Source organism: Solenopsis invicta, chromosome 4 (assembly GCF_016802725.1).
Source record: "Solenopsis invicta isolate M01_SB chromosome 4, UNIL_Sinv_3.0, whole genome shotgun sequence".
Lineage (NCBI taxonomy): Eukaryota > Metazoa > Arthropoda > Insecta > Hymenoptera > Formicidae > Solenopsis > Solenopsis invicta.
In genome coordinates, this window is record NC_052667.1 from 24,901,662 (window position 1) to 24,925,958 (window position 24,297).

General features: G+C 35.2%; 1 protein-coding gene across 6 annotated transcripts in view; it reads right to left on the reverse strand.

The window, feature by feature from the left end:
• Nucleotides 1-24,297, reverse strand: part of LOC105200148 (solute carrier family 12 member 4) — a 145,144-nt gene that overhangs the window by 72,383 nt on the left and 48,464 nt on the right. Inside the window, exons 1-2 of one of the 6 annotated variants that reach the window (XM_026137535.2) lie at nucleotides 20,115-21,322; nucleotides 12,630-12,990 (exon numbers count right to left, since the gene is read on the reverse strand). The exons of 2 other annotated variants lie outside the window; for them this stretch is intronic. In XM_026137535.2, the coding sequence (XP_025993320.1) occupies nucleotides 12,630-12,687 (58 nt within the window). In that variant the 5' untranslated portion in view covers nucleotides 12,688-12,990; nucleotides 20,115-21,322. Of the gene's footprint in view, nucleotides 1-12,629; nucleotides 13,033-20,037; nucleotides 21,323-24,297 lie in introns of those variants that run through there. 3 more of the 6 variants (XM_026137533.2, XM_039448847.1, XM_026137532.2) reach the window with 3 other exon arrangements.

A 24,297-nucleotide genomic window follows, 5' to 3' on the forward strand; every position in this document is an offset into this window, starting at 1 on the left:
TTGGAACGTTGCACTGCAATCCCGTCCATCTACAAAGGATTGCTTCCGCAACAGTGGTATCGATACCGGTGTTACGTATCTAAAGCGTCTGAAATATCAGCCTATAAAAGTGAAGAATCAACGCACGGTAAGAATCCAAGCACACGCGGGATGAGAGAAGCGCTGTCCTCTCTTTCGTTGTTTTTAATAAAAAAAATAAATAAATAAATAAATACAGATTTGTTTTGATCTTTTCGCTTATTCTTTCTTCAGCTCAAAAATCACGCTGCAAGTGCCTATCGAATTTCTGACCCCGGGCGGGAAGAGTTTCGCTTGTTTTGCCCGTTCGAAAATTCGAAAAGAGTAATTCGAGTCACCGAAGTATTGTGCATGTACAGTGCATCGTTGCGCATAAATCTCGAAAGATGCGGTCGAGTGCCGATCATATTTCTTGAGCGTGTCGGAAAAACTGGCTCGAGGTCGGTAGAGGTTTTCGATGAAAATTCACCGACACACATCCTCCCCCGCGCCTCCGTCGCTCTGCCTGCTCCATTATCCCGGCAATATCCGGCGCAGCATGCGCTCCTGAAAATCGGGTCGGCGCCGGGACCGAAACGGGCGCCCCTTGTCGAGGGAGCAAATTGACAAATTGGGCCAATCAGGTATGAATGTACCGCCAATCGTGGCAAACAGCGACATATTCTTTTTACTCCCCCGTGTGCACTTCGTCTTCCGGGTATATAACCCTCCGAACGCACTAATGACAATAATCATTATCCTCATTATGCAATATTATTAATCATTATGTAATCATTGCGTATTCCGGATTTTTGTGTAACTTTGCAATTTGCGATGATTACGAGACGTACATGGAGAAAACGATCGTGCTGAAAAAAAAACAGATATAAAAATAAATCTGTTTGATGATTTTTATATTTTATGTTTCAGCAGGTTGCTGTTACACTGAGAAAACTATCGAAAAAATTCAGAAGCAAATGTTACTTGTGATTTCTTTGATATTGTATGTTTTCTTCAATATTGGTTACAAAAGAATTTGATTGAGATGGCGGAAAATACATTTCCGTGTTCATCTCTCATGTATTTTATTTTTCTATTTATTTCCCAGAAATGGAAATTTATTTCATCGTTTTCAAATAAAGAATTATTTCGGTAAAGTTTTATGTCCTACATAATATAAATTTTTAAGTACCTTTCTCTCAGCGTACACCGAGAAAAAAATATTCGGAAGTAAATGTGACGGTCTTTTTTTTCAATATTTATTGGTTATAAAAAATTTGATTGTGATGACGAAATATACGTTTCTATAAAATAAATCGCATTTTTCTTATTAACTGATTTATTTATTACGAATAAAATTTTATTTCGCTATATAAAAATTTATTTTCGTGAAACAAATTTATACCCAAATAATTTTTCAAGAGTATCTTTTTCTTAGTGTAGAAATGTAAAACTTTTCGCAGCAATATTATCATGTTTAAGCGTCCTACATAATTATTTTCATGGTTTAACATAAAATTATTTTCTGTATCTAGTTGAAACTTTTAGGTGCCGCAGTTAAATTCTTTCCGTATAAATTACGAGCAATAGCAGATTAAAAGGCTTTTCTGCTTTTAATTACATTCTAAAAGAACCTATTTCTCTCGGAACTCACACTTTCATTCGCAAAATTAATATTTTAATAAATATCTTTAACATTGAATTAATGTTAAAATATTTATGTAACATTGGATATTATTATAACTTTAACCGAATTTATGTTGAATGATAAAAAGGGATTATTTTTCTCAAAATTCTTTTTTTTCTTTTCAAGGAAAAATTGACCTCCCCTAATTTATACAAAATAATCTATTGTTAAAATTAAATTTTTATTTCGAAAGTTGAATGAAAAAACGGCTGCAATTTATATTTGGTACGTTTTGAATTCATGAGAAAATGGGATTGAGTTTCTCAACATTTTCTTCAAGGAAAAGCTGACTCTCCTAATTTGTAGAAAACGATCTATTATTAAAGTAGAAACTTGGCTGAAAGAACGGCTATAATTTATATTTCCATGCGAACGACGTGAAATAATATTTACATTGCAACGTACTTGCAGTTTATTCAATTGCCGGGAATTTTCCACTAATATGAAATTCTCAAGGTCCGCGAGAAGAAAAATACGCATTACAGCGGAAAAGCGAAAGAGCACATTTATATGACATTTTTTTTACATCGATGCGATTAGCGAAGTTACGTTAGCGGTAGTTCGAGCTGAATGTTTCATGAACAGCCTCTATCATTCGCGTGCATGAAATTGTAACGGAATTGCAGAGAAGATTGGCGCTTTTTTTTATCATTGGCTGTTTAAATGCCGCTCGTCGCGGCGATAAGCGATGCAATAAGAATGTCACCGTCGACCCTGCCACGGTCGCTATCATTCCGCGGCATCGTTACCGAGTTGTCTGCGCTCTATCGATTTTCCTCGACCTTGTGCCACGGCGGCGAAGGCATGAATTACACCCGATACACTCTTTCGCCCATTCGTTTGTCCCTTTCTCTCCTCGTTTCCTTCCCTATGTACATGCATCCGCGGACCAGTATCCAGTGTCCACCAGGATATCACGATGGATCTACGCTTTCCATTAATTTTCCGCTGTCGCTTCTTCCGGTGACATCTTCCACCCAACAGAGACAGTCGTCGCGGATTTTAAATCGGCGGATAAATCCCACGCGCGACCGCCAATTTTTACATCCGACCGCTGTCAATAAAAAGTTGATTGCACAAAAAAAAAGAACTCGCCATTTCCATATTAAAACTATTTCAATATTTATGTATGCAACTTTTTTTACACATTTTTATAAAACGTTTTTTTTATTTTATTTTTTTTTGTTCCAGCTGGACGCTGGAAAATGAAAGCTTTTTGCATTGCACTTTGCTGCGAACAGTCTTTGCAATTATTTTGATCTAGCAAAATTATTTCCTTATTGTCCAGCTATAAAATTTAGCCAGATCTGTATCTAGCTAAATCTTTAGACGCCGAGCGACACCGTTCTTTCCGTGTGTGTATCGCATTTCTCTGGTAGAATTGGCAAGATAATTTTCTCCTTGACATGCTTATAGTTTGTAAAATAAAAATCGTAAATGAAGCTGTACATACATATATTACCGGACTCCCTTAGCTTCGTTCTTTATGTACGCGTCGAGCTATTTTTTTCCGTTCCGCGAATGAGCCGCGCGTGAAACTGCGATGTAACGAGGCCGAGGTCTTGTAGTGTCACGAGCAAACCTGTAGCTTGTTTGTTAACGTTTGCATTTCGTTTTTGAAGTCTGATTTTTTTACTAAATCCTCAATCGTGCGATCATGTGTATAATCTTGCACAATAATCCCGCAATTCGAAGAGATTTCATTGAGATGGCATTAAGGATGCATAGGACAATTCTCAAAATATTTAAGAAAATTATGAAAAAATTGTAGATTGTTTTATATTGCATTTAAAAGTGGTAGAAAAAATTTGGCGACAATTTTTCTATCTGGATAAGAAGTTACTTCAGTAAGTAATAGACATGTGCTTTATTCAAAATATAATTAATAATGAAATAGTGAAATAAAAAAATAATGGAAAAAAATCTAAATTTAAATATTCAAGATGATTCATGTAAAGTTTTATTGCGAGAGATCATTCATTTATTTATTTATTTACTTAAATAACTAAACAGACAGTCATAATAAAACTTTATATGGATCATGAATACTTAAAGTACTTACACAAGAGAATTGCGATTTTTTAAATATTGTAAAAAAATAAGAATAATAGATACTCTAATAAAAATATAACAACGAAATAGTGAAATAAGAAATAATGAAAGAAAATTTGAATTTAAATATTCAAGATGATTTATGTGAAATTTCATTGCGATGCAGAAATCAGCTCTGTAAAATAAACAAAATTTATTTATTTATTTACAAAATAACTAAACAGACATTCACAATAAAACTTTGTACAAATCATCTCGAATACTCAAAGTAATTATACAATAAAATTCAGATTTTTCTTAATGTTGTAAGGAATGATTTATTTTTTAATAACAAACAGAGCAAATAAACTACAAAAATACGTTATTAAATAAAAATATAATCTCATTCACACAACTTTCATATGTACATAGTTTATTTGTAGTGTTACTATTAAATTATATTTCAAAATTTTATTTACGTTGCAGGGACTGTATGCCCGATAAATCCTTAACGTTCAGAAAATCGGGATTTTCAAAGCGAAAGCTCCGATTAAACTGATCTTCGAGCAGGAGTTATATAGAGAGCAACGATGAGAAAATCGAGTTGTAATGAGGACATTCGAGGCTCGTCTCTCGTTCTAGAGATGCGCGCGGAATGCCGCTATCCGTTTAACGATTGAACGCCTCGAAATGGCACCGCTAATTGCTGACTTCGCTGAATACTATCATCGCGATGATAAAGAGCAAGTGCTCGAACACTCGTCGCCACTTTATAAAAGTATTCGGTCATATCCTTTTTACCAGACGGGAAGGAAGCGTTGCTAGCGGAAACATGTATATTTTCGTTCGCAAAAATGATGAAAAATTCAAAACGCCCTCCCCCGCGAAGCGTCCAACAATTCTATCGCCTGTTTCGCGCGCGCGCGCGCGCGCGTTCCATTACATCATTATTTCCCCACTTTACTGTCAACCAAAAAGAATAGAGCGCAGAGTGATTTATGAGTACCCCAGCGGCATGTAAAATAATGCAATATCATTTGTCTAGATTCAACCTTTATTAATGCCCACATTTATTTCCACACGCTCTAAACGCTGTTGTACTCATTTTTCCGGCATCTATTCATTTTTATTATTCATTGGTATTTGCGGCGAGGAAAAAAAAGCGTCCGCGTCAATTTTAGAGAGCGAGCTCATTCTGCAAGAAAATCTCACTTATATCGGCAACCGATCTTTGCCTGTCGAGTTAGTGGTGATCGCATTTGCAAGCTGTCAGAACATCTCCAAGCGACGTGCAATGAGCATCTTCACCGCGTTGCGTAACAGGCATTTCGAAAGTTTAGAGACCGTCGCCGCTGCCGGAAAATGCGCGAGGAGACGATAAACTGCAGTCTTTTCTCCTTCATGTGAGCGTGTCTTTCGAGAAATGCTGAATTTAGAAAACCTTGGCAGAAGGAGAGCGAAGCTCTCTTGGTGGTCCGTAATGCAACGTCGCAGCCAGTCTACTGAATTCTTTTCTCTCCCGGCTCTTCTCTTTCTGTCATCTTTCCCGAATGGTAAAATAATCATAAATTTAAGTGTCGCAATCGTGCGTGATAAAAAAAGAACATTTTTGTTTTATAAAAGAATGTTTATTTTATTTTCATAGTGTTAAATGTTTAAAAAATGAGATTATGAAATGTTAAATAGAACGTAATCTGCTTAATGGAAGAAATTTTGCAGTTTTTTTTTGTAAAAAAAAAGTATATTCATTATTCAATAATAATTTTTATGAGTTGGGAGGAAAAAATATTGACCAAAAAAAAGTATCTTTCAATCTAGAATTAACATTTAATATCATTGTTATCAAAACAATTATATTGTGCTCTTTAGGTGACTATTATAATATTGAGATGAAAATGTAATAGTTTACTGTTTAAGATTATCAAATTCTTCAAAGGAGATTAAATTATATATGAACATGATTATTATTATTTTATAATATATTTCTTATTTTCTGTTTATATATGAAACAATGACGATTAAATAAAATATATTGAGTTTTCATTTGATACTAATGTCTGATACTATTTTTTGCGTACATAAAAAAAAAGTAGGTGACTATTATAATAACAAAATAAAAATATAATTTCTTGAAGTTTAAGATTATCAAATTCTTTAAAAGAAATTAAATTTTATATATAGACACAATTATTATTATTATTATTTCATAATATATTTTCTAGTCCTTGTTTATATATAAAATATATATAAAATAACGATGATTAAAGAAAATAGATTAGTCTTAATTTGATATTAATGTTTGATATTGCGTACAAAGAATTTTTTTGTGTACAAAAAAAAATTTGTATCATATTAAAATTAATAAATTCTATTTAATGCAATCACTGTTTCATCCAGCAACAACATAAAATATTTAAATAATATAACAATCTTATTTTCAGCAATATAATAGTCATCTAAACAGCACAATATGATTATTTCAATAATAACAGCATTAAAAAATTCTAATTCTTGACTTAGAAATCTTATGTTTCCTATCTCATATTTCTTTTTCTCAATTCACGAAAATAATTATTAAACAATAAAAACATATTTTTCGTGATAAAACTATATAAAATATCTTCATCTGAGCAAGTTATGTCTATTTAACACTATATAATCTCATTTCAATATTTACATTTCAAAAATACAATCTCAAAACAAAATATTCTTTTTTTTCCTGAGTATATCTTCGATCCTAAAACGATTGATTAAAAAGAGAGGTTCTGAAGAGAAGACGGATCGCGTGCTTCAACGATGTAAATTTAATAAAGACCTGATCTCTTTCGAATAATTTCCAGTAATTCGCGATTAAAACTGTAACGAGAATCGTTTACACATCGCACGTTGATGGCGACTATTGAGGCGAGCGCGTTTTCGAGATTAACTGTCGCGCCGTTTAACAACCATTGTCGCACATTGTCGGATCGCAAGTAGTGTACTCGTGAGACGGAGCGGACTGTGAGAATCGGGAATAGGATAAGACACGTTTACGAGCCAGCTCGATCGACTCTCCGCGTCTACGCTAGTTACTTTGTTGAAATATCGATGTGCCGCTCAGCAACACTTTATTGCTCGCTCCAGTAAACGGCTACAAATTTTAGTTAATTCCCTAATCGCATGTTACGAGCATAGATTGATTATAGAGGAGATTAGAAGAAAACTTATGTAAAAAATTAAAATATAAATACTATAAGCAATTTAGAAATTAATAGATGTATTCAATATATTTAAATTTTGATTATACAGTTTATATAAGTAAAAAGTGTATTGTTTTTTCAAAAAATTACGATATTTTTTCAAAAACATTTTAAATATGATTAGAGCAATAATGAAAAGAAAGAAAAAGAGAAAAGCGATTGCTTGTCAAGCATGTAACGAGAGCCGAATTAGAGAGTGCTTATACGGGAAAAGAATTAGTAACAAATTCAAAATTAGTATCCATTCATTGTTTTATATATGAGCAAGAATATAAAATCTTCTTGAGAGAATTTGGTACAGACATAATTTGCTTAAATAGAGAAACAAAATTTCTTCATGTTAGAAAATTATGTTTGCTTATGATTATAAATTTTTTCAAAAAGATTTTATACCGTTGCTCATGTATGAAACAATGAAATTGTTGATTTGACGCCAATTTTTTTTCTGTACAGAAAAATATGTACACTGAAGCTCAGATGATATATTAGATTATTTCGAACGTTTTTAAGATTTTTGCTTTATGCCATGCAAGATTGAACAATTTATCAAATCACTGAATGATTTATCGTCGCTTTATAGATCGATAGAAAAATCAAAGTACAAAATAATTTAATAAAAATTCGGCAGAATCCAGAAATAGTGACATGCCAAAGTTGCGCGACAGAAGAATCGATCACAAATTCGTAGAAGGATCGATCCATCGTTAAAATTTGATCCGGCAGAAGTGGGTCACACACCACTTGTACGGATCACGATGCTCGAGCCATTGTAACGGCTCTTGTACATCTGCTCGCTGCTTTTTGCTGAGCTTCCGAGACTTCTTAGTAAAGGGTCCAAGGGATTAATCGAGATTAACGACTAGGTCAATTGAAAATTTAACGGCTGGGCGAAGCATTCAGCGCTCGCGTTACGCGCCAGAGATCACCGGCCGGACGGTTACTTCGGGATAGAGCTAATCCACAGAGATTCTACGCCATTGTTCCCAGTGGTCCGCATTTACATATCGTATTGCACGTACAACGCCGGCACCGACCCGAACGCGAGGAGAATGGTAAGGTAGTATAAAGCTTTACAATTGTACCAGCGATAAGAGAAGTTATCGCGTAACATGTATCCGCCGGTCCTTGAACTCAAGAGGAAATAGTAGTCATAATAGTAATGAAAACTGTGAAAAAAAATCGATTTTTGTTATTATCTATATTTTCTTATAGTACACAGAAAAGAATTATTATTAAATCAATAATCGTATTCTCATATCTAAGCAAAAGTATAAAATCTTCTTGGAAGAATTTGATGTCCTTAAATAGAAAACTTGCTTGCACGAAGAACTTTGGCTCTTCATATGAGCAAGTTACGTATGTTTAAGATTGTCAAATTCTTTCAAGAAGATTTCATACTCTTGCTTATGCAATATGAGAATATGATTGTTAATTTAATAGTAAATTTTGTTTCTGTATATTAAGTGTCTTGAATATGTAAATCAAATTGTATACAATTCCGATAAAAAGTAATTAAGCCGTGGAACTTTAAATTTTTTTACTTGTTCGAGATATTCATAATTAAAACTTTGAATGTATTTTTCTGGAAACAGTGTTTTCAAAACTGATGGCTATCTTAGAAATTATTTGATCGACTTGATTAAAATTTTAAGACTACTTTTCACTACTAATCTTGTCCTCCACGTAGGATCTCTCAAAAATGTCAAATTTTTTTTAATTAACAAAAATAATCCCAAGCTTTAAAAAAAGAACGCAATTTTCAAATTGTCATGTTCTTAAAAATGCATAAATCATAAGCTCTAAGTGTGGAGGATAAGATTTAAATTTTCTCTTAAAGATTCTGAAAAGTTTTTTGCTTTCAGAACATTTTGTGAAATGTTACGATGTCATCGCAATGTGCGTTTTGAAAATCATGATCTATGTGACAGTTACCGCAGTTATTATTTATAATAAATATGCAGAAAACTTGTTTTTTATATTTAAAAATATAATATAAAGAAAATCTCTTCTTTCCTTATTCATTACGTTTTTTCTTTAAAAAAGTTTCCGACAAACAATTATTTTTAGAATTTTCTACATTAAAAAAACGTTTGACTTTAAAATATTTAAAATGTTTTGTTTCTATCTCTGTTTTTAAATATTTAAAAATGTTTTACTTCTAAACGGTTTACATTTACAACACGATATATGTAAAAAACATTTTTTATTATTTAAAACACGAAGAGCAAAATCAAACATTTTAATACTTCTTTTATGAGCGGATCTTCCCTTTGAAACAAAAACTATGACAATTGCATTCATCGGACAATTTAAAATGTCGTTGTTACACGGAAAGAACAATTTTACCGCAGCATCTAAAAATTTAACTTGATACAGATTAGAAAATAATTTTACGTTGGACCATCAAAATAATTAAGTGAAACACACAAGCATAACGTTGCTGCAAACAGTTTCGATAGTTTAACAACCAAATTAAATATCCGAAACAACTTTTAATGGCTCAACATTGATTATTTTCAGATCTGTATCAAAGTAAAAATTGTTTTCTCCGTCTACAGTAGCGAATTAGACGTGTAAAATTCAATTTAAATTTATAGCACGTTATAAAACGTGCTGAGGAAAGTCGCATTTCTCGAATCTAAAATTTCAATCAAAGTCAACGGTTATTTTCAAATAAGATCTACGAGTGAAATCTATTTCTCAGAATCCGTAATTGAGAAATTTGATACAGTGGAGTAGGTCCGCGGTAGTCCTGGCACCGAATAGTTACCACTTTTAGTCGTCGAGTTAAAATTATAAAAGATATTTAAACCTGCTGCACGTGTGGAGAGTCTCCGTTCATTGGATATTAAATAGATCGACAGTTAAATAAATCATCTTTCCAGCGGTATATTATCGAGGGTGCCCGTGTGTGTGCCGAGGTCATTATTATTTTCACCGTACGGAACTCGGTGAGGAAACGCGGTACGTACTTTCTTCTCTTCATTAATCCGCTTCTCCGCGATCGTTGATATTTATCTTGGGTCCGCATCTCCCCCGTGGAATCACGTGCGCGTGTTAAGCTGTGGGAAATCCAAGTGCACGGGCAAGAATAGCCCCGCAATCATCATCGGCGAGCGAGCGGGTGATTTTCCGCCGCAGGTGTGCAATAAAGACGCGCGCGTTCCCGCCGCGCGAAATGATGACTTGCACGTGCCAAATTCGCTCGCTCGCTCGCTCGCGAGGAGGGTAATGGCGAAGGAAAACGCATCATCCGGTGATTCGATTAACGGCGAACTGATTGCGGGACGCCTCGCTTTCACGCGTCACCGGCGCGTCGCACGGATCAACTAATCGCCCGCGTCGGTCGCGCGATCGATCAATTCGCGTTACGCAATTAAGAGATTTCCCCGCGCCGTTCGATCTTTGTCAATTTATACGAGATTCTGCTCGCGATCCCTCGCGATCGCGCAATTTCCGCGGTGGAAAATCTTCTTTGGGACTTAGCACCGAGCCCCTGAAATATATATTTCAAGTTTAAGGCACGATTAATCATTCCCTCGTTCTTTTCACAAAGGATTACTCCGCGAGAGAAATTATTATGGAGGTAGAATTATATATATTACGGCGAAGAGAGAGAGAGAGAGAGAGAGAGAGGGATCTCCGTAAAGCGTTATGCAATTTAGATTGATGTTTCTTGAGCATGCAATTTCTTCGCGCTTAATTGATTCCGGTCGCCCTCGTCCACGCGAATATATTTTAAGCGGCGGTTAACGATATCGATCGAGCGCGTCGATCATTTCCACAAACGATTCGCGAATGTCATTTGCGAGAGATAGGCTTATATCTAGTGTCGAACCTATTTAAAGACCGTCTATTTTCCTTCCAAGGGTCACACGTTTCTATTACGGCGTATTTCACACTGTATTATGCGGAATTTGCATGATACGTTAAATATATGAGCGTAATAATAACAGCGCTCTCTTGGAATTACCTAATCGTTAGTCTCAGGATTACGCTGTTATCGCGCGTCACCGGCTGGTAAACATAAAGAAAAGAAAAGAGAAGGAAAAAATTACAGCATCGACACGTAAATGCCTTTCGGACTTGCGTCAATATTTATTAATACCTTCATCGATCACATCACGTCCGGTTATTATAATAAATTGGTGAACTTTCGCCGATACTGTTCCAACGTGTACGACAATTCGGACGAAATTGGTTTTAAACAAATAATTCTCGGTTGGCAAGGTTCGGCGTATTTTTCGGATAAAGTCCATGCCAGAGGCAAAATCAGGTATTTCCTAGAAAAAACTGACAAACATTGCTTTTTTTCCTGTTAAAAACAATAAAAAAAAATAAATATAAAACAGTGTAGCGTCAATTAAACGAGTCTATTGAAAGAGTATTTTTCAATTTAAATTTTATCAAAAATAAAATCCTAAGTGGATTAGTAGATCTTTTATGTTGCAAGATATTGAATAGTGAGCACGAAACGGAAGTAAAAATTGTTTAATCTGTTACTGTTCTTATTTAAAAATTAATATAAAATTTAGTGGCATATCTTCAAATACATTTTGTTGAAAAAAAAAACAATGTATTTTACGTATTAATTAAAATTAAGGAAGATTTCGTTACTATTACTTCCGTTACTTGGTTGGTTTCATTTTTCTTTAAACTACAGCGATTAGTACGATTTATTAATTAAAGCAAAAATATATTTTCGCGTAAAGTTACGCTATCGCCTAAAAGTTTCAGTACGTGAGAGATTTTCTTACATCTCTCACGGAAAGTATCGCGGAGAAAAAGAATCGCTGAGAAGTTTTCAAAAATGTATTTTAAAAAGGAGAGAGAGAGAGATTTGTGTGTGAATCTATTTTTTACAATGGTTTTTCGTTTCTGTGATTGTTCCTACATTATATAAAATTAAAAATTGGTATATTTTTGGTTTTTTTTTACTTCTAAACGCTATAGCTTGATGAAACGTCACCAAACAAAAATTAATAAAAAATTATTTTTAAGTAGATTTTTTAAACTTTAAAATGTTCTTTTTTTTAAATACGTGATTTCTTGCAATGATATCGAACTTCGTGTGTAGGAACTCATTTCTTATAAAATGCTTCAACTCCGAAACTAAAGAGGAAAAAAAAAATGAAGAAATAAAATGTTCGTTACAATATGCTTGATTTGCAAAACTTTTCAAAAACCTTTTACACTTAACTTTTCGTAAAATGTGAAGAAATCTCAATCTTGCTGCAAACTTTTGAGCGATAGTATATAAATGTATTTTAGTGTTACGTATCAGTCATCGCAGTTCTCTCCAGTTTGTACCACGGGATAAAATCCGGGATGGTAAAGACCGCAATTTATCATGATTTTTGCACCCACTTGAACTTATCCGGCCATCCCTGAAGTAAATTATTAAAGCTAATGAAATATGCAATACTACGATACACGTGTCCTTGAGCCATGGCATAAATATTTATTAGTTTCTCCATCGATTACCGTATATTGCTTACTTATAATAATAAATTGATGCCCGAACTTACGATGTGATCCGTATAAGACAGCTACGAGCGAAATTACTTTCGTCGCGCAAAGCGGTTTCTACCATTAGCCTTCCCTCCCTGGGACGATTGATGACTTTACGTCTTACAAGATAAAAGGAAGAAACGAGCGCACAGAGAGTTACTTGCCTTCGACGATCTGCTCCTTCTTCGCCAGGATCAGAGGAATTGCGCCGGAAGCACTCATGATGTCTGCCGCAGCTCACGTAGATTGTACCTTCACACGCATACACACGCACAACGGAGGGAGCGACAGTGCTATAGCAATGACATCCACAGTCTCCCCGGTCTCAGAGCGGCGGTGTGCGCGGGATCGATTTATCGAATGACAGTTTCTATTTTTGTGCACCGGCGCGGATTTCGCGAGCGAAAAAAAAAGGGAAAAAATAATCCGGGGAATCTCGGCCGAAGAACGAGACTCGGGCTCTTTTCACCGTCGGCAACTTCTCCCAGCGGTGAGTTCTCAGCGGCAGGATCCTCGATTTCCAGTCTGCGAAAAATCGCTCGGATCGGATTCAACGCACGGTTAATTCTGGAAGCATTTAAGACTGAACGATCCGGGTGGAAAGTGCCAGACAGCCACAATGAATCTTCGCGAAAAATTCTGAGAGCTAATCCGTAACGTCACATCTGAATACCCCACTCTCTATCGGAATCAATGTACTATCCACTTGAAGGCAGTGAACGGTCTGATAGTGCTATACTTATAACTATGTCAATCAATAATATATGCACTGTCTTTCAGTAATAATACACTGATTCCGATCAGTGAGAGTATCCCCCTACTTAACCAAAATCACTGAAAGACAGTGAATAGTCGTTGATGATCATAGTTATAAGTATAGCACATATCTAGAAGATTTTACTGATTCCGATTTAGAGTGTAAGAGAGATATGGAAAAGAATTGTGCTAAATGCGTACCACGAGTAATTCTTCATTATACTTTCTATTTATTATAGTATTGATTTGTATGCAAGTGGTAACCTGATATTTCGACAAATTAATTTATTATAAGCTTTTTTTTTACAGCAGGCTGTAAGAGATATGATTTAGACGATCAATTTTAGGCTTTTATAAATCGCCTTTGAAAGTATTGAATTAACGAATTAAAATAATTAAAAATATAAGGAATCATTAACTGATGCTTCCTTTATTAACAATTTACCGAAAAAAATGTTATCGAAAAAAGGATCATATTTAATGAATATTTAATAATAAATAATAATAATAAAGTAAGAATGTTGACTTAAATTTATCTCAATTGATATATTTTTATGCATATCAAATATTAGTTTCATTATTACTCGTCAATCATCTTACATTAATTGTTTATTGTAATAAAATCTGTAATGGTGCGATTTAAGAAACTTGATAAATTTTATAAAAATACCAATTTGTAAATGATCTTTTTAATAATCGTAAATATGTAAATATAAATGTGTAAAATATTCTATATTAGCCGTTTCTTATAAAAACGAAAATTCGGTATAATATTCCATAATTACATTATTATCAGCTACATAAATTAATAAAAAAATTATCATTTGTTGTATATGACTTTTAAAAGTGTTATTAATATAAAATACGATTTAATTCGTTAAATTTTTGTCTATATTACTTACTCCTCATTTATTTCACATTTTCGTCACGAAATGTTGCTTATATTAACAATGAAAAAATTGATGAGATACAATTTAGACGACATGGTACGCAATCAGCAATTCTCCCCTATTTATCTGTCACTTTTTGGAAACTTGCAACCTGTCTACAATCTCTCTCATCCGCTGACGCAATTAAAATTTACAATAAAGATATTTTGCTCTAACAAAACACTACAAAATTTATCTAAATAACTTATACGTTCTCATTTCATTAGTTGAACGTATAATATCATAATAGTCCAGTTACAAATTTATTGGTATGCGATTACTATCTTTTTATACTGCTTAAATATGCAAATAGAAGGAACCAAATTAATTATTCGAAAACCATCAGACTTGAACGTAATCGAAAATATATTGGAAGATCACGGACGTAGTTCTTCGGTTTCTTATCGAATATCGCCTGAAAATGTAAATAAGATTTCAATCGATCGGCTACTAAATTGGCTTTCGATTCGGTAATGCCTCATGGACACGACCAAGCGCTTTATGACCCGACGGGATTCCGTTTTTCGCAACGTTAATAAATACACCGCAAAGGTTGAAAAATCAGATCAAAGCGACAATTAATAGGGAAAAATATAAAAGAACCTCACCCGGCGGGATGGGGGAAAAAAAAAGTGACTGAAAGAAGAGGCTGGGGCAAAATCGCGGAAATAAACGACAGTAACTAAATAAAACGGACTAAAAAAGACCAACAAAATTAACTGCTTAAAATAAGCGAGGCGCACGTGTGTCACGCTTATGGGCCGCCATTCATTCGTTCAATTTTTATCTTTTACCGTTTTATCTGCTTGATTAGAAGAGCGTGATGCCGGTTTACGTTGCACTCGTTGCGCGCGATGCAACATTGCGGAGGGCGGAAAGAGAGAGAGAGAGAGAGAGAGAGAGAGAGAGAGAGAAAAAAAGAGTTAACGCACGCGGCTACGCTATTTCTATTACACGTCAGCGGTCGATAAAACGTAACGCTCATCCAGCATGTATCACGCCACATCGTCAATATAAACCTGCCTGATGCGGACACACACACGAACAACAAGTGTTCGCATGGTGCGTCCGTTGCCGCGTCGCGTCGTCGTCGTGACTTTCGACTTGGAAATACGAGAATGCCGTCCGATTTAATTAGCGGCGGCTAAAAGTCGCGAGCGATGGGCTCGCGAGATACACGAAACTGGCGAGGTATCGCGTGTCGCTGGACGTTAAACTTTATTCGACGAGTATTTTTTTCTTTCACGAGCCCTTAATTTCCTTTCGCTCGCGCTGATTAAGCGGTGTGCCTTATTCCTTCCTACGTGCCGCGCGTCACGAACGACAATAAAATTTTCTTAAGACCTTAATCGAGATGCACCACGTTCCGTCACGTTCGCGCGATTTTCCAGATTAATTAATTTGTTTACGCGAGCACATTTGTACTCCCGCTGGCACGCGAGATTTACAGTGGCGCACGCACAATTGCGTTATGAAATTGCATTACGGAACTCAAACGGAGCCGTGCATGCGGTATAAATCGCGGATATCGCGTAGATAAAGTTAATGTCGGACAGTTATTTCGGTGCCGCTGATCGTTACGCCTCGTTCATTTACGCGGAGCATCGATTCCACATGTGACATTGCGCATTAACGTACAAACGATCTTTCATATATACGTCTTCTCTCTCTCTCTCTCTCTCTCTCTCTTTCGATTTCCGAACGAGGTCGAAGGGAAAAACGTTGCCGTACGACGAACGAATCGAAAAAGTCTCGTGGTTGGTACTGAAAATTGACAGCGACACCTCCCTCCCAGATGATAAATGGTGGATAAAACGATCCGTGAGTTCGAAAAGACCGAAAGCAGGACCGTTTTGCCGTCACACGGTGAATTATGATCCCCGGAGGGACGTGTCTCGTCGTTGTTTGCAGAAATTTTGCTCGGTCCCATTAACAAAACGTAATAATAACACGTTTTATGACACGTACGTACACAAGTTAAACGGGCAAGTCGATAGATATTAGAGGTGCGCGAATCTAGCATTTGTAAAATCGAAACGAACCTTTGATAACACGTTCGAAATCGAATTGAATTGAATCTGAAATTTTCACGCCGAATCAAATTCGAATCAAATTTTTCCATTTTTATCATGTTCAAGGATGTATGGGTGATATCTCAAAGCATTACGAAAAGAAAAACATAAAAATTTTATAAAATATTCTGGTATTATATTTGAGTACTTGCGCAAAATTTAAGCATAATTCACTTATTAGTTTAAAAGTTATTTAATTTGTTTATTCTCGATTCTTATGTAAAATCGCGTTTTGCAGTACTGATCTTATTTATCTTAGCTAACTTGATGCGGAATTAACAGTACCAATGAAATAAAAATTTTTGTATGTATTAATAAAGGCTCTAATAAATACTCATGCAAAAATTCATTTAGATCCATTTACTCGTTTAAGAGTTATTTATATTTAAAACTGTAGCAAAATATAATGATTTTCGCTGCAAAAACTATTATAAATAAAATTTTTTATTTGTCTCTTCTTCGCAGCTACTTTCAAGGCATTCACGACCAAAATTTTTTGTTGTTAATTAGAAAAAAAAAGAATAAATCTAGAACAGCTTTCAGTTTTTTAAATTTCGATAACTTTTAGCTCATATTATACAGCCAAAACATACTTAATTTACATCAATGTAGTTCACATTGTATTCCAAGTTAAACGTGACAAAATATTTTCAATGATATCGCAGATCCTTTTTAATAAACGAGAAAATTAATCGCAAGAATTTTAAAAAATAATTAAAAAAATAACGTATTAAATAAAAATTTATTAATTGATATTAAGCAGTAAAGTGTGAGGGTATTATTTATTAGTAATAAATAAAAAAATAAATATTTTGAATATATATTGTCCATTATAATGTATTAAAGCGATGGTACTTTAGTACATTTTATTAGGAAAATACATATAATGGAGCAATTTCAAATTTGCATTTAAATTCTATAAAATCATGACACAGACGTATAAAATGTTGAAACAAATTTACAAAGACGATTGTCTATCACGCATACGAATTTTCGAACAGTTTGCACCTGAGACTTAGAAACGATAGAAAAGTTTCGGAAATCGACGAACAATCAGGTTCGAGAATTGGTACGCTCTGACACAAATTGGTCTCGCGGAAGAAATTAATGAACAATCGAAATAGACGATCGATTCGCAATCGAATAACGAAGAAGAATCGAAAGGTTCTTCAACTATTAGAATTCGAACTATTCGCACACCTCTAATAGATATAACACAAATGTCAATATCTCAGGTAGGACCAAGTCATCGTGACATCAAAATGGCGTCGAAATGACTCCAATGTGATTATTAAAAATCACTTTTCGATCAATCATGATTTATTTCAACGTCATTTTGACATTGCCGTGACTTGTTGTTCCAATTGAGTGAGAGTAATAACGGAAAATGGTAAAAACAAACTGTGAAACAGAAAGAGAGAGAGAGAAATAATATCCGTAACGGCAATATCGGTAAGTACTTAGGAAAGTACGAGTATATAGATAACCAAGTGCAACGTTCCGTATAAAGAAATGAAGGCACGCCAGGCGGAATTCGTGGAAAATTAATAAATTAACACATTCGCACATGCAACAAGTCGCTCTAGTACATCGCGTCGTGCTACATTCGTTACGAGCGTAACATGTCTGTGAAAGTGAATCGCCATTGGTATAAACGAGCTACCGCGATTCTTGATTAATTAACCGTATAAAACGTGAGCTAACGCGCATTCCTTCTATTTTTGTATAGGTGTCATCGATCTTTCTCAGTGTTGCTCGTTGATTCGCGTACAGTCTGTCTGCTAGCGGAGATCTAAATAACTCTTATATTAGATTGTATTTTCGTATATCGCTCCCTTTTCCTACTTCTCTCTATGCACGCGATTTTCCCTATTTAAAAATTCATCCCTTAATTTACCTTCTCTCCAAATTGCCTTCTCCTCGGAGTATTAATGCCTATCAGCCCCACATATCATGAAATGTTTACGATTGTTTATTTCTCATCTATGTCCAACGGTTTTTCGTTTTTACTCATAAATAAAAATCATTCTTTATCATTGTCATATTATTCTCATCAAGATAATCAGCTTTAAAACTTTAATGCTATTACTATTATTCAAGAGCGCGCATACAAAGATAATTGTTTTTATTTATTAATATAATACCGCGTCACTTTCCAGCATATATTTCGCTCGCGACAGCATAAAATAAGATTAGCGTAATCCGCGTATTTCGCCGGAAAAAAATTTTTTTCCCCTTTTTATCTCTCTCGTGACATTAATTTGTAAATGTTCTTTCTCATCCTGTCCCCTAAAATTATCTCCGCTGCTATACTCTCGAACGTTTTACTCTTATCCCGTAATTGGTTTAATATCTTGAATAATGTTCCTTGAAAAATTGAGGAATTTTTCTACGTTGCCTAAAAAAGAAAGTACCGTGACAGCGTTCTAGATCATCTCCCTGCCACGGGCGAACGATCTAGCCCGCAAAGAAGTTCTCGGGCTCATCTGGCGATACTCGAGACAACTTCCAAAACTCTTCTCCTACAGGATCTACAGCGGATCGTTCGTCGAGGATCCTGGAAAGGCGGCCTAGTTACACCCGGATAGGCTCGGAATGGGAATGGATCGATGAAGCCGCTGCCTTTTCTACTATCGACGTCACGTGATCTTCCAAGGATCTGTTCGACAAATTCCATTTGGACCGCGTTTCGATTTAAATAGCTGCTCTTTCAGGAATATCCAAGGATGAGCGAGATTTACAAGACCTTTGTTGCGTGATTCCCTCGGTAAATGTCGAGGATCTTTTACGATTTAGATTTTTAAGATAACTTTCGAGCCAAAAGTTACAAAAGTTACGAGGATCGTCGTGCCACATGTTTCTGTCAATCGTTTGAAAAAATTTCCCGCGCAACCATGATTACGCGGGAAAAACTGTCCCGCCTTAAATTTAAGATCGCCGTATCAGACTTTAATGTAAAAGCGATACATTATCGCTATAATCATATCAATATTAAAATCTATCATGAGGACGTGTCGATAATCCTGATGGGAAAGAAAATTGTCGCGAAAAGGCATTAAATTAGAATTCGTGTGTTTAACATAATTATCGCTCTGCGAAAGCCATTAACAATGATGTAAAAATCGATTGATATATAATGTAGGACGTTACGTGTGTGAGTGCCTTCCTGCGATCAAATGTACGGTGAAAGTGCAAAATGATATATAAAAGCTAGAACATTTTTCATATATTTTCGCATTCCTCCCGCTTTAAACATTTTTTCGTCTCGCGCTTATTTATTATTTACTCCCGCACTGTTTTTTTTTCTCTATTAATGATTTTTATGCTTTCTGCGTAACAGGCAAGCAAATGCGTTTACCTTTAGAGAGTTTGTTAACTATTTCTCTCCTACATTTTTCGTACTTGGAATTTATAAAGCTTGTAAATAATGTACATATTTATTTGTCAAAAATATACTTTTTAGTTCTAAAATGTTTTTTTTTAAACTTTATTAAAAGCTACTCTTTAAATCGGAATTTTGAGAGTGAAATTTTATACTGATTTCAGTGTTGTACTTATAACTATACTGATCAGCGAAATATGCACTGTTTTTCTTTTTTCGTGATAACACTGATTCGGATTCAATAAGAATACTCTCTCTTAATCTCTAAATCACTGAAAGACAGCGAATATTCGCTGATGATGACAGTTATAAGTGTAGCACTGCAAATCGGCGAATAATACACTGACGCCGACTTAAAGAGTATCTCTCTAAATAGACATACATCATTTTGCATTCCAGTTTACATTCTTTCCTCACAGGACGTTCGACTCACCCGAGACGTTTCTTCATTCAATGGAATCTCCAGACTTTCTCTCTTTTTTTTTTAGACTAGAATCAAGAGAGGATCACCTGGGCGCCACGGATCGGGAAGAGCCAAACTTTACTTTATTGGTATCCGGAGTATTTTGAGTTCTCTCGAACGAATGAACGGATGAACGAGCAAACGCACCCTCTTCTTTTCTCACCGTCGCCGACGCGTCTGCACTCTACACGACGATCTATGTCCGACCACAACCAACGTAGATCACTTGCGATCGATCTGGAATGTCGCCTTCGGGCGGGACACTGCGAGACCGTTCCGGGCGACCCGGCGAGAAAGACGGAAATAGAAAGAGACGGAGAGAAAGGGACAAAGAGAGAGAGAGAGAGAGACAGACAGTGTGTGTATGTGTGTGTATGTATACGAGGGAGAGAAACAGATGTGTTGCCACTCTTTCCTGTAAGGATCGAGCCGTGCGGTGTCGTAAACGACAATGAGGATCAGGATAAACTATCGGAGCGACGGGAGACGACGCGACGACCAGGATCGACACACGCACAAGTGGTTTTTCGCGTTCCGCGTCGGGTGTCGGGGGTTGGCCTCTGCCCCACTCACCTGGTAGCCGCGTAGGGTGCGCACCTACTACTACCCGACCAGAGGTAGGCTACCACCCGCCTGAGACCGACCCATCCGCTCACCACCTAACCGCCACCCACTCCACCACCCTACTGCTCGACTCGCTAACGGCGAGTTAGGAGCTCTCTCTCCGACCGTAGATGTACGTTATGTACACATGCCAGTATGTATGTCCGTATGTATGGGCATATTGACTACCTACGCGTACGTGCCAGATGCGGCCTGCGGGTTGTTAACGCGTTCCGCTGCCATTTGGCAAGGCAAACCGTCGTCTCGCCGAATCTGATCTGGATGGCTCACCTGTTAACCACTCGAGGCCAGATTTTTAGCGATACCGAAGGAAAAAATGAGTTTTCAACGGGTAGTGGCGGTTCATCAGCCCGGGGGAGAAAAGAAGCGCCCACGATTGCAATTATCTCTTCGTTCGTGTCCGTTATGTATATGTATCATTCCACTGCGAGATATTTATTTATCAGCGAGCTTTGTGCAAACAGAACAACATACTTTTCTGAGAAACGAAGTAGTTTGTTTTCCACGGACAGTTGATCAAACATTTACTTTTCGATTTTCTACATCATTTTATAATTTCAAAGCTCCTATTAAGATAATGAGATCTATTTGCTAAAGTTCTTAATAAAGAAACTGTTGATGGAATAAAGCTTTTGGTTTTTCTTTCTATCACACATGTAGAAAAAAAGATTTCGTTAAAATGTCTAAAAATTTAATTAGATACGGAACATTTAAAAATAATCAGTTTTCCATAATAAACAAATCTATTTAAAAAAAAAATTTGGATTGAAATAAATCAATCGCTAAATCAATCTCTACCAATAACGTCACATTGCGAACAATTTTGTTCTGGATAAGAATCAAATCAAAAAAGGAAAAGCATAACAAAACTGCTGCAAAAAAGTTTCGACATTCCATCAGCTAGCTTAAACGTCCAATATAATTCTTTAATGATTCAACTATAATTACTTTCAAATCTGTATTTCGGTAAAATTGTCCTTTACGTGTGTAGTCGATTCAAATTTTCAATCGTTCAGCCGTTGTCTTTACTTTTAACTTTTTCGTTTTATCAATACCGTTATTGAATTAATAGGATATTTCCAATTAAACCGAATGCCGTTGACTCGATAGCATTTTTGTCTCTATGTACAACTTCATCCTCAGATCCATTATAATATATTCGGAGAATAATTATCATACATACATAGTGAACAGTTTGAAGATGAGGAGCTTGTTATTCCCAGAAAAATTTTGAACCTGTTTTTGTAGGAAAGTCCTCAATTGTTTGACCATCATCAAAATAATTATGCAGGATACTCAAATTGCTAGAGAACGTCGAACCTTTTTTGCAGCCTCGCTCATCGCGCTCGAGCGTTTAGCATAATTATTATTTTGATGGTTCGACAAAATTACTTACAATTAGCTGAATTTTTAGATATGACACTTCAGTGAAACCGTTCTTTCCACAGTTTAAGTTTTTCAACTGTGCTAACTCAATCATCTTCGAAAGAACAAAATATTTCGGAACGAAACTGTGATGAAATTAATAGGGTACCGGCACGATTCGCCCCGAAAAGGGTGTCCGCACGTGGAATTCAATATCTCGACGCGAGCGCCGGCATTCCCCGAGGAGAATATATGTCGGTCCCGGCATGTGACATATGTAGGTACCCGCCGTGCGTATACAGGCCACGATCCTAGGACTCTTAATTTAAGGGGGAAGAGGGGAAGGAACGTATCGCGTTACCGCGTATCCGTACCCCGTTGCTGATTGCAACCTCGGTTTCCTTTCATTTAACGACGTGCTGTATCCTGCGCGAAGATTGCGACCTGCACTCGCCGCCATTAATGGACCGCCCCGTCGGACTCGCTCTCGTGTCTCCGATCGCAATCATACCTATTCCACTTCGTAATCGAACTTTCGCGCGCCGTACGACCCGTTTGACAAGTGATAATCGAAGTGTTTCTCTATTTCGGAACGAACAGACGTTGTAAGAGTAATACTCGCGGTTCCCAATTTAGAATCGATACAGACTTACCTCTGTGTCTGTTTATCGCGAAACACTCGTGTACCAAGCTGATATTCAGCATTTCAATTTCAATTTTTTAAATGAGAAGAGATTAGGATTGGAAAAATTATTTATGAAACGTGACTCGTTATCTTACTCATTACCCATTGGAAAAAGTAACTCGTTAGTGTTATCGCTACTTAAAAAAAATCCGAGTTATTACAACTCTCATTATTTTTCACCAAATTTTATTTTCGATCTTTCTTTTTTAAAGTGGCATTCAATGTTCACGTTGCTAATTGATAAGATAACACGAGAACTATAGTAATTATAATTAATCGTCACATAATACTTCCTTCTTTTAAAATTGCGTATGCGCGTTTCGTACACATGTATCGTACATGTACGCAGAAAAATATAATTGTCGTGTTAAGAAAAGCGTTTGCTCGAATTTTTAGTTTTCTTCTTTTAAGTAACAATTACAGAAAATATTCCTTACAAGTTTACTTAAAACGCATTTACTTAAAATAAACTCCTGTGCAAACACAGAGAAATATATAAATTGTGAATAATTTGAATTAAATTAATATTGCTTTAAATATTTCACGACTTTATATATCTGCAAGTGTAGATTACGCATCTGATCATAAATTCATCATAAGCGTCAAATTTATTCAAAATGTATTCTGAATACTGGTAATTTAATTTTTCAATCGAGAACAATTAATTAAAACAAAAGTTCAATTTGCTTATTACTCGGACTTTTCTTGATACAATTTTTTTATATTCTTTGAAAGAGTGTAAATTCATTTTTCGAATATTTGCAGAGAATAAGTTTTTCTAAAACTCGAGATAAGTTTATTTTAAGACAATTATCAAACAAATATTCTTTGTCAAAAATAACAGTTACTTAATGAAAGAAAAAAGTGAATTAAGAAATAGAATAGATATTTTTATATGTGTGTAAAGTAATAATAAAGGTAACGATAAAAGATTACACAGTTCAACAAAAAGTAACTTGTTTTGAACGTCGAATAAGAATAGCTATTTCCTACAGTTTGTTTTTCAGATGACTGAATATAAATTCGGTTTCCAAACTACCCCATCTAATATCATAATTTTGCGAAAGCAATTAAAGTTTTAAAAAAGTGAAATTTTCACATGTTATTTGTCATATTATAATTACGATATGTGACGTGCCGAAGAAGTTTCAAAATTAATTATGAGAATTTCAACTTTCAAAAAAAAACTTTTGCTAAGATTAAGGAGATATTGTTTAAATATGGGGTTCCTATGTATAGTTTTTTTGCTAAAATATAAAACAAGCTTGATTTAATTTTCACCAGTTGTAACATCTACCATTATAAATTTGTCAATTTTAATATTAGATTTATTTCTATTATCATAAAAACTTTTATACATAAATTTTTGCAAAAATTTGGACATTTATTGACATATTGACATCTTTAATTCCATTTTATATTTATCAATTTTGACACTGGATTCGTATTCAACAATTTCGAAAATCTCAAAGTTTAACAGTTGAAAGCTATTTAATAAATCGTCAATATTTTAATTCCCAACTTTTCCGTACTCCGTATTTAACGATAAATATTTT